Raw genomic sequence first — 13,566 nt, forward strand, 5'->3', positions numbered from 1 at the left:
TTTTCTCTTAGTGAATCCAAGAAAAATTATGCACATTTGTGTGTGTATGTTGAACCAACTATAAACTACTTTACTATAAGCTTTTTTACACAACAGCTCTGTTCATCCAGCTATATACTGAACCTCCCACACTTGAGTCACTTTCCTAATACCTGCTTTAGTAATTTTTGTTTGTTTTTTACAATGATTTGTGTGTCTTCTGACAGTATTTGATGACAAGAAAGGCATTTGATTTTTTTGTTTTGCATTTCTTATTTCAGCTGCTTTTACTAAGTGTTTTCAAACTGCTGTGTGGCCTTTTGTTTCATGCTATTAAGAAAATTCAAAAGAGGCATATGAACATGTGCCATTAAGTTTACACACTATCACTAAGGTACAGGATTAAGGTCATGTAATTCTAATTATTTCTGGGAAAATTGGAGACGCTGTCTTCATGCTCTGGCTGCTAGAATTTAAATGGTTCGTTAATTTGAAGTGATTTTTTTGCTACCATTAACTAATATTTTAAGTATAATATGCACATGAATTGGGGGTCATTATCATGATTGATAGGTGACTGTATTTCAAATGATTACTTTAATCATTTCTGTCTTGAGGAGACAGTTTGCTAGTTAGATTTTTGTTATTTTTACTATGTGATAATGGATAAAATACACAGAATTATGAAGAAGATATTTAACAGTCACCTATTTTCTTGTTCCCTTGGGCTTGCATCATTGGTATTATCCTATTATCTTCAATCTATTGTCTTTATAGGAGTCACTTAGAGCTGAGTTTCCGTTTTCTGAGGGGCCTATTTGGTTAAAACTTGATCACATAAACAGTAAATATACCTAACATTAAGTGTAGTGCACTGCCTGCAAAGAAATCTGCATTATGTATATTTCACTGCTCCTTTAAACCACTTCAGGTACCATTCAACCTATGGATCCAAAGAAGAATCTAGTGTATATTCTCTGGTATTAGTAAATCTTATTTTCTTTAATCTTTTGAATGATTGCTGTTTTTCAACCTTCGTTTGTATATTATGTAATCTGTCTACTCTAGAAACATTGGTTGAAAATTGTACTCAGAATTAGCAATTATTAAACAGTGGAAACTCTAGTTATGCTTCTTATATTAAAATATATGATTTTGGGTGGAGGCCTCTGACAGGACCTTGAAAAAAGAAATATATGAGAGGGTTGTGTATGAATCTTAGTAATATTTACTTAATATTATGTATACCTTTGCCTTTAGCCTCATTCTGTATTCAGAAGTACTATCTTTTCAATGTATTCACTTGACTTTGTTTTTCTACCTGAGCTCTTATATGTTATTTGGCTATGGTCTATATAGTTTAACAGAGTTATTCAATTTTTTTGAAAACTTGAGGCAGTTGATAAGTGCCAGGTTAACTGGCCACTAATTTTAAAATGCAAAACCTCAAAAATAATTGCATGCATTATTGACACTTGTGTGTTTCAGGTACTCGAGTGCCATCACTTTATTTTCCATAAAGTGTTCGTATCTCTCTAATCTTAGATTTGGAGGTAGAGAAAAGAGAAAACCAGGGAGAGATGAGAAAGAAAGAAAGAATAATTAAATAAAGTAATATTTAGCTGGTGCAACTTTTAACTTTCTAATCTGACTATTTTTATATAGTTCCTTCTGTATCACTTTAGTGGTACGGTGTTTGGGGTTATAGGTGTAGGCCAGTGATATAGCATTGCTGCATATGTATGAGTTTCTGGGTTCAAGCCCAGCACCAAAATAAATAAATAAATGAATGAAATAAAAGCAAAACAATATAAACAAATAATGTTTGATGAAGTAAAGAATGTGCCCAGAGAGAGATAACTGTATGATATGTGAAAACAGGAAAGTGATGATGTGGCTTGGTTTCTTTGCTTCTGTAATCTTCAGCTTGAACCCCAATATTTGTCCCTAGCTTTTTATTATTTGTGTTGAAGTTTGCAAATATGGCTTACCTGAAAACTATTCTATGTGGTCAGGTATTTAAACTTCAACATTATTTTTAATACTACATTCTTCATATATTGTGGATACATTAAACAAACATGAAATATGCTTAAAACTTGCTTTGTGTTTTGAGTATCAAAAGAAGTTTGTGTTCAGAAGTAGTTTCATATTCAATTATGTTGTTTAGAGTTAATATTGAGATTGTTCTATTTAGTTTTATTATTATATTATAAAGCTGGAGTTAATGATTTGGAAGTATCAGCTGCATAATTAGTAGTATTTTTATTCATATAAGAGTGAAATGAGTCATTATAGACTCTTCTGTTCATATGAACGTTACCCATTCCTAAACAATGTAGGCAGCCATTTCATAAGTGAAAAAAATGCTGATGTTTCTGAGGCAACTTACAATATTTAGAGAAAACTCTCCAGATATCACCCAGGCTCAAAAAATTTGAGTAAGGGCTTACTGTATTCCAGGGACTAGGAACTTAACTGGGATTGCAAAGCTAAGTGAGTCCCTTTCTTTAGTTACCTTAGATTTTCATGGTGATAATTCTATGACAAATTATTAATTATAAATGAAATTAGTATAGAAGAACAGGCTGAAGGTTTCCATTTTGAGATGGGGCATTCCCGAAAATATTATGGAATATTTAGTGGATGAGCATGGTTTAAAGTATAAGAACTGGCCAGATGCAGATTTAGTGGGTAGCAGCAGCTTCCAGAATGAGAAGTGGCAGAGGGAGCAGTATCATATAAACAACAGTGGGAAGTAGGGAACAGCACAGTCTATGGAACAATCATTGCCGACTTGGTATTGAAGCATAAAGGATTAAACAGGAAGAAGTTCTCAAAACGAGGGTGAGGAATTGATTACATTAGTGGTAGATATCATTTTGTGGGAACTGGTTAATGTACACCAGATTTGATATGTATGATCACACTCAATTTTGACAACATTCTCTGAGGTTTATAATCTTACACTCCTCTTACAGTCTTGCCTGTTATTCTGACAACACCATTTTTTGATTGCCTGACAACTACAGTACATTTCATTAAAGATCAAATGGAGGTACCACTGCAGAACTATCGAAGGAGAGATGACACTACTACCCTTTTTGGCTATGTTGGGAAGTTTACAAACTCAGAAAATTCTGACAGTTGTACAGTTGATTGTACTTGGGAGATGTAGATTTGTTGTAACTACTTTGATTTCAGACAGAAGTTTCATCAGAATGTTTGAGGCAGTACTGGTAGAGAGAACATAGGAATGTTGATGAAAATAAGAACAATATGAGGCTATGGAATGATGTGCTTAGCCAATGACACTGTAAAATCCAAGGTCGAATGAATAGATATATATTATTTCAAGGTTAAGGAGAAGCCTCAGAGTATTTGAGAGTGGTAGAGACAGATTCTAAGTGATATCACATGAACATAAATTGAAACTGGTATGTATATTTTAGCCTGAGAAAATGCAGACTTCCAAAAATATTTGCATGGTTCATAATTAATTTCCTTCAATCCTGCTACCATCCTCTTTAGTTTGAAAATTAAAGTATTCATTTGAAAGGCTTCAGTATCTTATATTTTTGAGCGGAAAAATACCTATTCTAGATTTTAAAAAGTAGGCTAAGTATTAAGAGATATTAGTTTTCTCTTCAATCATAAATGTTGCAACAACAGACTCCAGATGGCATTATAGTTATTGCTTGCAGAGCCACATAGTGAAATATAGTCTGATTAAGGGGCTGTTGCCACTCCAGAACCAATTGGTCTGTCTAAGTAAAAAATATGTCGCTGCTGCCATCAGCTCCCTGTCTACGTCATCTCTTTTGCCACCCACACCAGCAAGATGGATGACCTGTTCATGGCCTATTTCTTCACATAGTTTATTTCTGAGTCTGTACCTTTTATAAATGCATTTTCATTGTTGAAGACTAAGCCACATGTCTATCCTGAAATTATATATAAGGGAAACAGACAAATGCAGTTTGTATGGAGTCATTTTTAAACTGAAATTGACAATGTGAGAACGCATGAAAATGTAGAAGGCGTGTTTAAATGGTGTTGGGCAGCCAAAAATGACAGATGACCACTAGAATCTCTTAACCGGTCTCCTGGCTGTTAGTCAGATTTTTCTCATTCATCATAACTCAAACCCAGGCTAAATCTTTGCTGACCTTTTTACTTACCATCTGTCTTATGTTTTCAAGAGATCTTGTGCATGCCTCCATTATAATTACTTGTACCTATTAGATCATGAATTAGTTATGTTTCTTTAGTCAACAACATATATAACCAACAGTCATTGCTTCATAAATAATACCATTTAATTTGAGCATAAAAGCAGTTTATCAACTTTTCAGTGTTAACAGCCTAGCACAGTTCCTTATGTATATGTTGAATAAATAAGTGATTCTAATTTTAAAAGGAGAGAAGACATTAAAAAGTAAATGTCTTTTGACTTCAATAGTTTTAAAATTTTTCCTGAATGTATTTTATATCTACCTCTATAAGGAAAACATAAACAAAAATTAAACTGCACACAAACGGGTAAGTAATGAGTGAGTTTTCTGCCAACTACAATAGTAGGAGGGGAATATTTTATAAGAGTAAATGGTTTGTAGGAACAGGTGTAGAGATAAGAAATGACAAAGGGGGAATAACACGATCAAAGTGTATTTTATACATGTGTGAAGTTTCATAATAAAGCATGTGTATAGTTGTTAGTTTTTGCCCTGTTCCTCAGAGAGATAGAGATAGAGAGAGAGACATAGACACAATCACCTAGATTACCTCTTTTTTTTGTTTTTCATGTATCTCCTGTTAAATTTGCCTATCACATATATTTTCTTGGGTAACAGTGGTCCTTGGGAAGCATGGACCAAAGAGGAGGAGGAAGAGAGGGAGGGTGTGTGTGTGTGTGTGTGTGTGTGTGTGTGTGTGTGTGTGTGTGTGTGTGTGTTTGCTATAGAGATAAGTGAATGAATGAATAGTTTTGCTAGGACTATACAAAGCCCATCTATGTTAAGAAACAGAAAGTATTCCATAACGTAGTTTAAAAATATTTTTCTTCTTCTCACAGTTTAGCTAGGGAGAAATGTGAATCATGAATACATGTGAAATACACACAAAATTATGGTATCTCAGGTACTAAATAATAGTGATATATCCAAAAATATTTGTTGTTAAATACTAATTGCATTAATCACTTTTGTGAAACTTAAGCAACAATTCATCCATCCTCACAGTAGATGTTCTTTCTAACAGGAGGATATGAACCTTAACGAAGAAAAGAAGGCTCCTTTACGAAACAAGGATTTTACTACCAAGCGCGAGATGGTTGTCCAGTATATTTCTGCTACTGCCAAATCTGTAAGTGGGGACATTATCCAGGCACCAACAGAATGAGCTTAGCTGTTTGCCTAAAAGTTAACAAACCTCAGATCTTTAAATTATTGCCTCAGTGCACTCATATTGCCAATTAAGGAAATGACACATGTACATTTTTACATATTTTGCATATATATCTCAGTACTGAACTGTTCATTAGACATGAGAGATCCATTATTATAATCAAGAGACCAATATGGAAATCTCTTGTTTGAATTCAGTGAATTTCAGGGCAGAGGTTTTATGCAGTCACTAAAAATTTGCAGTGTTTTGCTGGTATTCCACCTACTATACAGATTGCTACATGAAGATTTAAGATTTTAAGGGAGCAAACACAAGCAGCCCAGCCACCTTTAATTAAGTTTACATCGAAGCATGTAATTGTTAGCAATGTTTTTCATAGTTTGCTTTGCTGTTTTGAGTGTAATCTGTGTAAGCTACCTTATAACTGGTGTGGTAAAGCTCACCTTAGTATAAAAGAAAGCACACACCAGGAACTTTAATCATATCTGTATGAATTTCAAAATCTAAACGTTTGTTTCATTGAAAGAATTTATTTTCAGCAAGAAAAACTTAATTGCTTTAATAGAATTGTTTAATCTTTTTCTTGTTACCCTTCTAAGGCTCTTTGATAAGTAGCCTTCAGATTTGATATTTTTTGTAGCAGAAAATATAGTTTTGATTTGACAAAATATATCTCTTGTATTTCTATAAGGAGCTTTATATGTCCAGATTTCAAAAAAATCACAGTCTGCATGTGTGTATATACATACATTCATATATATCCATAATTTATATGTAGGAATATGAATATGTTACGTATCTGTATTTGTACACATGGCATTTAAGACAAAGTATCTTCAGTTTAAAACATTGACCAATGAAGAAAATGTCCTTAACTGTGAAAGTACATTCTAGCATCATTTGATTATGTCATTCATACTTTTTAGTACACTAATTCCAGTAGCAACTCCTGAATTTTGTAATTGCATTGATTCTATATTGTACTTTAGGCAAGCTAAATGTGAATGCTGAACTATTTAAACATAATGCATTGCAGCTCTGCCAGAGCCGAGCAACAGCATGTTTTTTAATATGGTTCTGGTATCCAAGGGCAGAAATATGTTTCAAGTGATAAGTGAAATTTGCCATGAGCATCGTTTTCAATAGAATTAGGTGATGCATAGGGTTTTTACTTTGAAATTCTGATGAATCTCTTCTCATTTTTGCACTCAAGTTATTGTTCTCGGTAAAATGCTTTAAGAAATTTCAGGATGTATATTCAGTGTTGTCTTTCAAATGCTTAAAGGCAAGCATACTAGCAAATATGTATATGTATCTAGATCTGAGTACAAAGTGGAGATAATATATGACTAATGTTGTGGTGTTTTAATGATGGAATTTGTTAGCATCTCTGACTCATTTGTTGGTGTTTTTGGGTAAGTGGGACTGACTATAATGACATTCTCATTCCTTGACCTTTGGATAATTACTCGTTATCTATGCACAACATATTTTGATTTATGTTCATATTATGTTTTCTTTAACCCACCAAATAAATGTACATTGTTAATTTTTATGCTAATTTTCGTATTGAAATGAAGAAACAGTTGGCTGAAGCTCTAGCTTAGCATGAAGTGCACCTGCCTAACCTATTAAGGCTGCGAATTCCATCTAGCACCGGAGAGGGATTGGGAGGAGGAGATGCAGCAAGGTGGAGGAAGGGAGGAGGCTAGATAGGAACTTATTTTAACTGCTTTATTAAAATGATAGCTATTTCTTCCAAGACATGAAATTTTCCATTTTAAGTAGCCACAAAATTAGTACTACTGACTGGATGGCCCTTATTTGTGTCATTCAGCGTACTTGTTAGCTCTTCTTCTTTCACAAGAATTCCAAGATTATAGTTTTTGCTGTTATTTTTCATGGGCTAAATGTTTTGATGGAAGAGAGCCTGTTGACAAGCAGTGTTTGAAGCTTTTTCACCTTGAAGAGACATTAATTAGTACTGTTTTCTATCATTAAAACTACAAAAGTTGTTTGTGTAATTTCCTTTTAAAGATAAGAGGGATGTCATTCAATGAATAACAGCATTCAATGTGAAACAATGCTTTCACCTGTTCCTCGTCATGACAGTCAATTTTGCACCAATTATCACAGAATGTGTGTCTGTTGCCTGTGTGGAACTTAGGTTCCTGCCCTTCTGTTTGGCTTCCATAAGGTGTTAAATATGCTTTGCCTGCCTTGTACATTTTTTACTTTTTTGTTGTATTTGTATACTCATTAAGTATGTTTCTTCATTTAATGCAGATATAATGATGCCTATCGTATGATAAAAAGGCTTTGTAGGTAATCAAAGATCTCACCTGAGAGTAGAACCAGTGTTAAAATGTAAAAATGTTCCATAGTCACAAGTAAGATATGGGAGTACTGTAGTTAAATTTTAATGTAAAATTGTTTTCTCGTTTAACTAACTGCATTGTTCTTTTATGTGGAATTTAAATAATGAAAAGGTGAGCTTATTGAGGAATAGCCATCATCATGTTCTAGGAAAGGGCATTAAAAGATGAGGAAGCAACACACAGTTATGTGTCAGAACTTGTTTCTAAAACAAACAAGTCTGGTGCTGCATCATTAATTTTTGTTACAATTAGTAGTGGATAGGAGGATATTAAGGAAAGCACAAGTCAATGTTGTAAAACTATTGTTTGGTCATCCCTGCACACTTATTGTAAAGTTCTATAATAGACACTTGTGTATACTAAAGTAATAATAGATTGAGTAACCCAGTGATGAGTGAACTTTATATAGGTATGTGAAGAACCTAGTGTGCTTTTATTGCTCTGGGAGCCAAACACTTGCTATTGTAGGAGGTACCATTCTAGGCCTACCCTGAAGGAGTATTAGCCTATATGGATTATTTAGTTACAAATAACAAATAATATTGTACAGTTTCAAAGTGCCATTGCAGAACTGGAAAACAAGCTGTTGGTATTGTAACTGATTCATGACCCAGAAAGAGGCACACTGTGCTTGTGATTTAGAGAAGATCTTGCATACTCCTAAGAGCATATGCAGACATTTATGAGGAAACGATATCCACCAGAGTCCTAATGTTAGTGATTCGCACACCATTGTCCTTATTGCAATATGAAGAAAGCAGTTTACTTCTAGTTTTAATCATTCCTTTTGAAATTTAGATTTCAGAACATGTCAGATTACAGTTTTGACAACATGTGATGCATTCAGAGGTATTATTGTTTCCCCCAAACCCTCAATGGTACATAATCCAACATCATTAGATCAATTATATGTCAGATTTGTAGACCTAACCAATGAAACAAGTAGATGAGAGCTGTGGTGCACATGTCAATATGTATGTATTTATTGTGGCTGTGTTGTTGCCATTGTCAGTTACTTTTTCCTCAGGTCCTTTTCATCCATGGACTGGATAATGAGAAACAGTTGAGCCCAGATATGACCAAACTATTTTCTCCTTGCTTTTCTTAACTAATCAATCTAATATATTTCTGAATGTGCTTTAGCTAAATGAAATCATTTTGCAATCTGAACAAACCATTAAAACAGACCCTCAATGGGCACATTTTAGTTGTTTCACTATGAACCTGACTTAATTGTTAACACAGGCTCTCATTCTTTCCTTTTGGTCTCATGTCTGTGCTAAGGAAACAGAGGACAAATACAATCTCTGTCTTCTTTGGTGGGAGGAAATAATTTAGGTCAATAGCATATCTTTCATTTCAGAGGACTGGTGGTGGCACCAAAGAAGCTTTTATTCATCTAAATATTCACTGCTTGTAAACAGTGTGTTGAATAAATTTTTAAGGAACTTGCTTCTTTATTTGGAGACTCGTTGTTTCCTCTGAAATCATTTACAGCCACCATTATCTTTTTGTATCTTGTAGTATTTTACTCAGCTGAGGATACTTACTTGGCTTTCAGTTAAATTTGATGTTTGTTTTAAAAGCACTGGCTGAAAAATACAACATTATTGTTATCACATGAATGGTGAATTAACTCTTAATTTTAAATATTAATTCTTAATATTCTTAATATTAATTCTTAATATTCAAGTGTGGGAGTCTGATAACAGTGATTGGACTTATATTTGGATTTTGGCATAAGAGTATTTTTTTTGTTTTGTTTTTTGAGACAGGGATTCTTTGTGACTATGGAGGCTGTCCTGGAGCTAGCTCTTGTAGACCAGGCTGGTCTCAAACTCACAGAGATCTGCCTGTCTCTGCCTCCCGAGTGCTGGGATTAAAAGCGTGAGTCACTAATGCCTGGCTTACATAAGAGTATGTTTATGTTGGGAGTTTCCTCTTGTTTTCTTAAACACAATCCTGCCTCTCAGAAATGATCTCATCTTTTGAAGTTTCTGATCTGTTTCCTCCATATTAATATGTGCATTTTTATGGATAAAATACATTGTTTGTTCTCACATCATATAGAAAAGTCTGACATCGTACTTAGAACGGTAGGATGACCCAGAAAAAAATAAGAAATTTGTCTTATAATTTAAAAGCATAAGTTAAAATGACATTGTAGATTTTAAATTTAGAACAATATGAAATATTAATCTTTCAAGTAAAGTTCATTTCAGAACTTGATATGACTTAAAAGTGTATTTTAAAATCACTTACTCTGACCTTACCTCTATATTTGCCATAGCTAGGAAAGAAAATGAGAGCAATATTTGGAAAAAAGTTTCTGCTGATAATTTCTTTGACTGGCTGTGAATAGGGAAAATGTCTGAGTGTATATTGCAGTTATATTTTATATTTAGATTTTAATGCATGGAAAACCTGTTAGAGTGCAGATTTTAAAAAATTCCACACTATCATGATCATTTTTCTCTATGTGTAGACTATATATTTGAAATGGCACACATTAATATTGGTATCTTGTTTTAAATGTGTTATTAGAATAGATCAGTGACTAATTTACTAAACCCTTAACTTCTGTCAAAGCTCCTGATTACTAATATTATTGCTGTTTGTTTTTTTTCACACCATAACCATTCTCCGCTGACCACTGCATGCAGATAGTTGGAAGTAAAGTTACGGTAAGTACAAAAGATGTGTTTTACCTTTAGTACTAAATTTGTGTTTCAGAGATTTATGACTTTTGCATGCAGTAATTAATGTTCAGTTTTTTGTTTGATATATATTTTTCCCAAATGTTAAGATAAATATTGAGATCAAGTGATTAAAATTTAGCTAGGGTAAGTATTTTCTTACGGTTTTGGAATATGTTTTAGAACTAGAATATGCCTAGGTGTTCTTGGAGCTTTTTTTTCTGTTTTTTTCTTTTCCCTTGGAGAATCACATGTTTGTCATTTTAGGTAACTTGTATAGTATATGTCAGTTTCTTAGTATCGGAGTGTTTGTGTATTGTGTGGGTATTCCTAAAATATTGGTATTCTGTTTACACAAATTCCAAATTCTTATTTTAATGTCTTACTTTGGTTTTGGCATCATTTATGTGTGTGTGTGTGTGTGTGTGTGTGTGTGTGTGTGTGTGTGTGTGTGTGTGTGTGTGTGTGTGTGTTCATATCAACCCATACTATGCAGTTAGGAGACCTGAAGACCTGGTTTTGTAGGATGATATATATTGGCTCTGACATTTGATGAGTAATTTTTCCATGAACTACAGATATTAAGTAGGTAAGTTGAAATTTTCAGCTTACGTTTTCAGGTTCTTGTTGGTGCTATCATTTAAAGAATATATGCTTACGGTATAGTAGTTGTAATATCACAAGATGGATATTCCCTTCATTGTATTTTAGAGGTGTTTGTAATTACTTTGTCTCCTTGAGTATATATCATTTATTTGGAGAACATAGTATATGAAGCATCTTTAAAATCACAGAGAAATGATGAATTTAGCATAGTGAATGTGTTTACTGTGCCTGTAAAAGTTCATTACTTATTCCCTCCTTTCCTCTTTCTCCATGGGAGATGTTGCATATGGTTACTAGGAATATGTTGCTATCCCCCTTAAAAGCTTCAAAAGGCTTCCCATTTCCCTTTACATTCTCATTTCTGCATCAGTAAACTATTATATTTACTTGTGTGTGTATGTGTACATGTGCCATGGCATATGTATGGATGGTCAGAGGACAAATCCCTCCAGTCAGTTTTCTCCTTCCACCATGGGGGTTTCACTCACATTGTCAGGCCACTGAGCTATCTCTCTGATCTTAGGCCTCCTTTTAAAAATGTTATCTTTAGCTGTGTTCCTGTGTTTATCCTGACAGGTACCCTTGACGATTACTAAAGTCATTTCTTCTTGAATCTTTCTAAATCAAGCATATATTAGCTTTTAACTAGAATATTCTTTTCTTTGTTGGTGGCCCAGCAAGTACTTCTTTTTTTTTTTTTTTTGGTTTTTTGAGACAGGGTTTCTCTGTGGCTTTGGAGGCTGTCCTGGAACTCGCTTGGTAGTCCAGGCTGGTCTCGAACTCACAGAGATCCGCCTGCCTCTGCCTCCCGAGTGCTGGGATTAAAGGCGTGCGCCACCAACGCCCGGCCCCAGCAAGTACTTCTAAGTATTCATCTTGATTAACTTTCATGTTGCAGGAAGAAGCTCTCCCATGTCAGTCTTTCTTTCCATCCCCTACTATATTTTTAACATTTCAGAATAAAGCTCTTCCTTGACTTCTTTTGCCAATAAACACAAATTTTTCTTTCAGGAAACTGAATCTAAAGGGGAAGAAGACAGATGACAGCAGACAAGTATATAGGACAGATAGAGGGCCCTTAAGAGACTGTATTGTTCCAGCAGAGGGAGAGACCAGTAGCTGTCCATAGGTCCCAGAGTGTTTTGAAAGGTGATGCTTTGAGATACGTGCTATGTATAGATCCAGAGTGTGTCTTCTTTCATGGCCATTTTCTGCCCATTTGAACTGTCAATTTCTGTTGCCAAGAGAGTAAACTATCATAATCCCTTATACAGGAAATGAGGAAGGTTTAATTTAAAGTTGAGACAGGAGGGATGCATTATGGAGATTTGTTTTGTCCTATTTTATTTTACTTTTTTGCAGCTAAAGAGAGAGATGAACAAACAATATATAAAATATCCCTGGTTAAAAGACAGCTTCAAAGGGCTTATGTGACATGGGATCATTGATCATCAAAAGTTGGGAGGAGTATTTTTACTGATAAAATAGGCAGGTAGAAATTTCATAGAGGTGCTATGGACAGTAGAATTCTCATATAACCTTTAATTTAAGTATTGTGATTACTTAGAGATTTTAACATTAGTTTACAAATGAGTGTTGGAAAAGCCAGAATGAAATTGGAAAAATGGAATATAGAATGAAGTAGGTCTGCATGGCCTTTTCTCTTTTGCTTCTCTAACACTGATTGCAAGCTGAAATAATAATAGCATTTGAGGCCCTGCTGCTTACTTTTTTTTAACCATTGCTGTTGCTTTTCATTTTTCTAATTTATAAAGTTTACCTCAAAAAAGCAAACCTGAAAGCTGCCTATTATTGGAACATAGCTACGACCTCATCCTCAGGTCATACTGATTCTGGCTTTATGAATATTTTGCCCATATTCACTCCACAGCTTTTGCATAAAGCCTTTCTTAATTCTGATTCCGCAAACCACCTCCCATTTCCACCAGATACCTTACTGGAATTCCTGTAGCTCTTTCTTTCTTTTACACATGTTGTTCCTTTCTATTTGGTGACTTCTATTACTTTATATATTCCCTAAGGGCTTTTTAAAAATGACATTCCTATTTTACTTTATTGTAATTTACATAGTTGAACAGTATCCTCTATCGTTGTTTGGGTTTGTCTTTGTGAGTCCACAGGACAGATTCTATGTTTTATACAAGTCATACATTTATAAGAAAATGGGTTCTGTTTCATACTGTTTTGCAAAAGACCTGTGTGAGTAATTTACAGACCATACATGAACCTCAGAATTCCCATTGTGAAATGAAAATACTAAGTTTAGGAAAGGTTTCACTTGACTATTTGTATTTAATATATTCAAAATATAAATACTTCAGTCATATGTCCAGTTTATCCTTTCATTCATTGTGATTGTTCTGTCAACATGACTTGAAACTATAAAGCATAGCAATTACATTGTAAACTGAAACTAAGACCATGAAGTATTTTTCCTAAGCATACGAGATATATGCTGTTTGTAGGTTTAAAGGTAGAAA

General features: G+C 34.0%; 1 protein-coding gene across 6 annotated transcripts in view; it reads left to right on the forward strand.

The window, feature by feature from the left end:
- The window catches only part of Diaph2 (diaphanous related formin 2), a 722,722-nt gene that overhangs the window by 62,129 nt on the left and 647,027 nt on the right, over positions 1 to 13,566 (forward strand). For 4 of the 6 annotated variants that reach the window (XM_013115224.3, XM_040744364.1, XM_021228656.2 and 1 more), the window contains 2 exons: positions 5,239 to 5,343; positions 10,427 to 10,447. In XM_013115224.3, the coding sequence (XP_012970678.1) occupies positions 5,239 to 5,343; positions 10,427 to 10,447 (126 nt within the window). The remainder of the gene's footprint in view (positions 1 to 5,238; positions 5,344 to 10,426; positions 10,448 to 13,566) is intronic. The other 2 variants (XM_040744363.1, XM_005072509.4) reach the window with 1 other exon arrangement.

This window comes from Mesocricetus auratus, unplaced genomic scaffold, assembly GCF_017639785.1.
Source record: "Mesocricetus auratus isolate SY011 unplaced genomic scaffold, BCM_Maur_2.0 Super-Scaffold_100003, whole genome shotgun sequence".
Classification (NCBI taxonomy): Eukaryota; Metazoa; Chordata; class Mammalia; order Rodentia; family Cricetidae; genus Mesocricetus; species Mesocricetus auratus.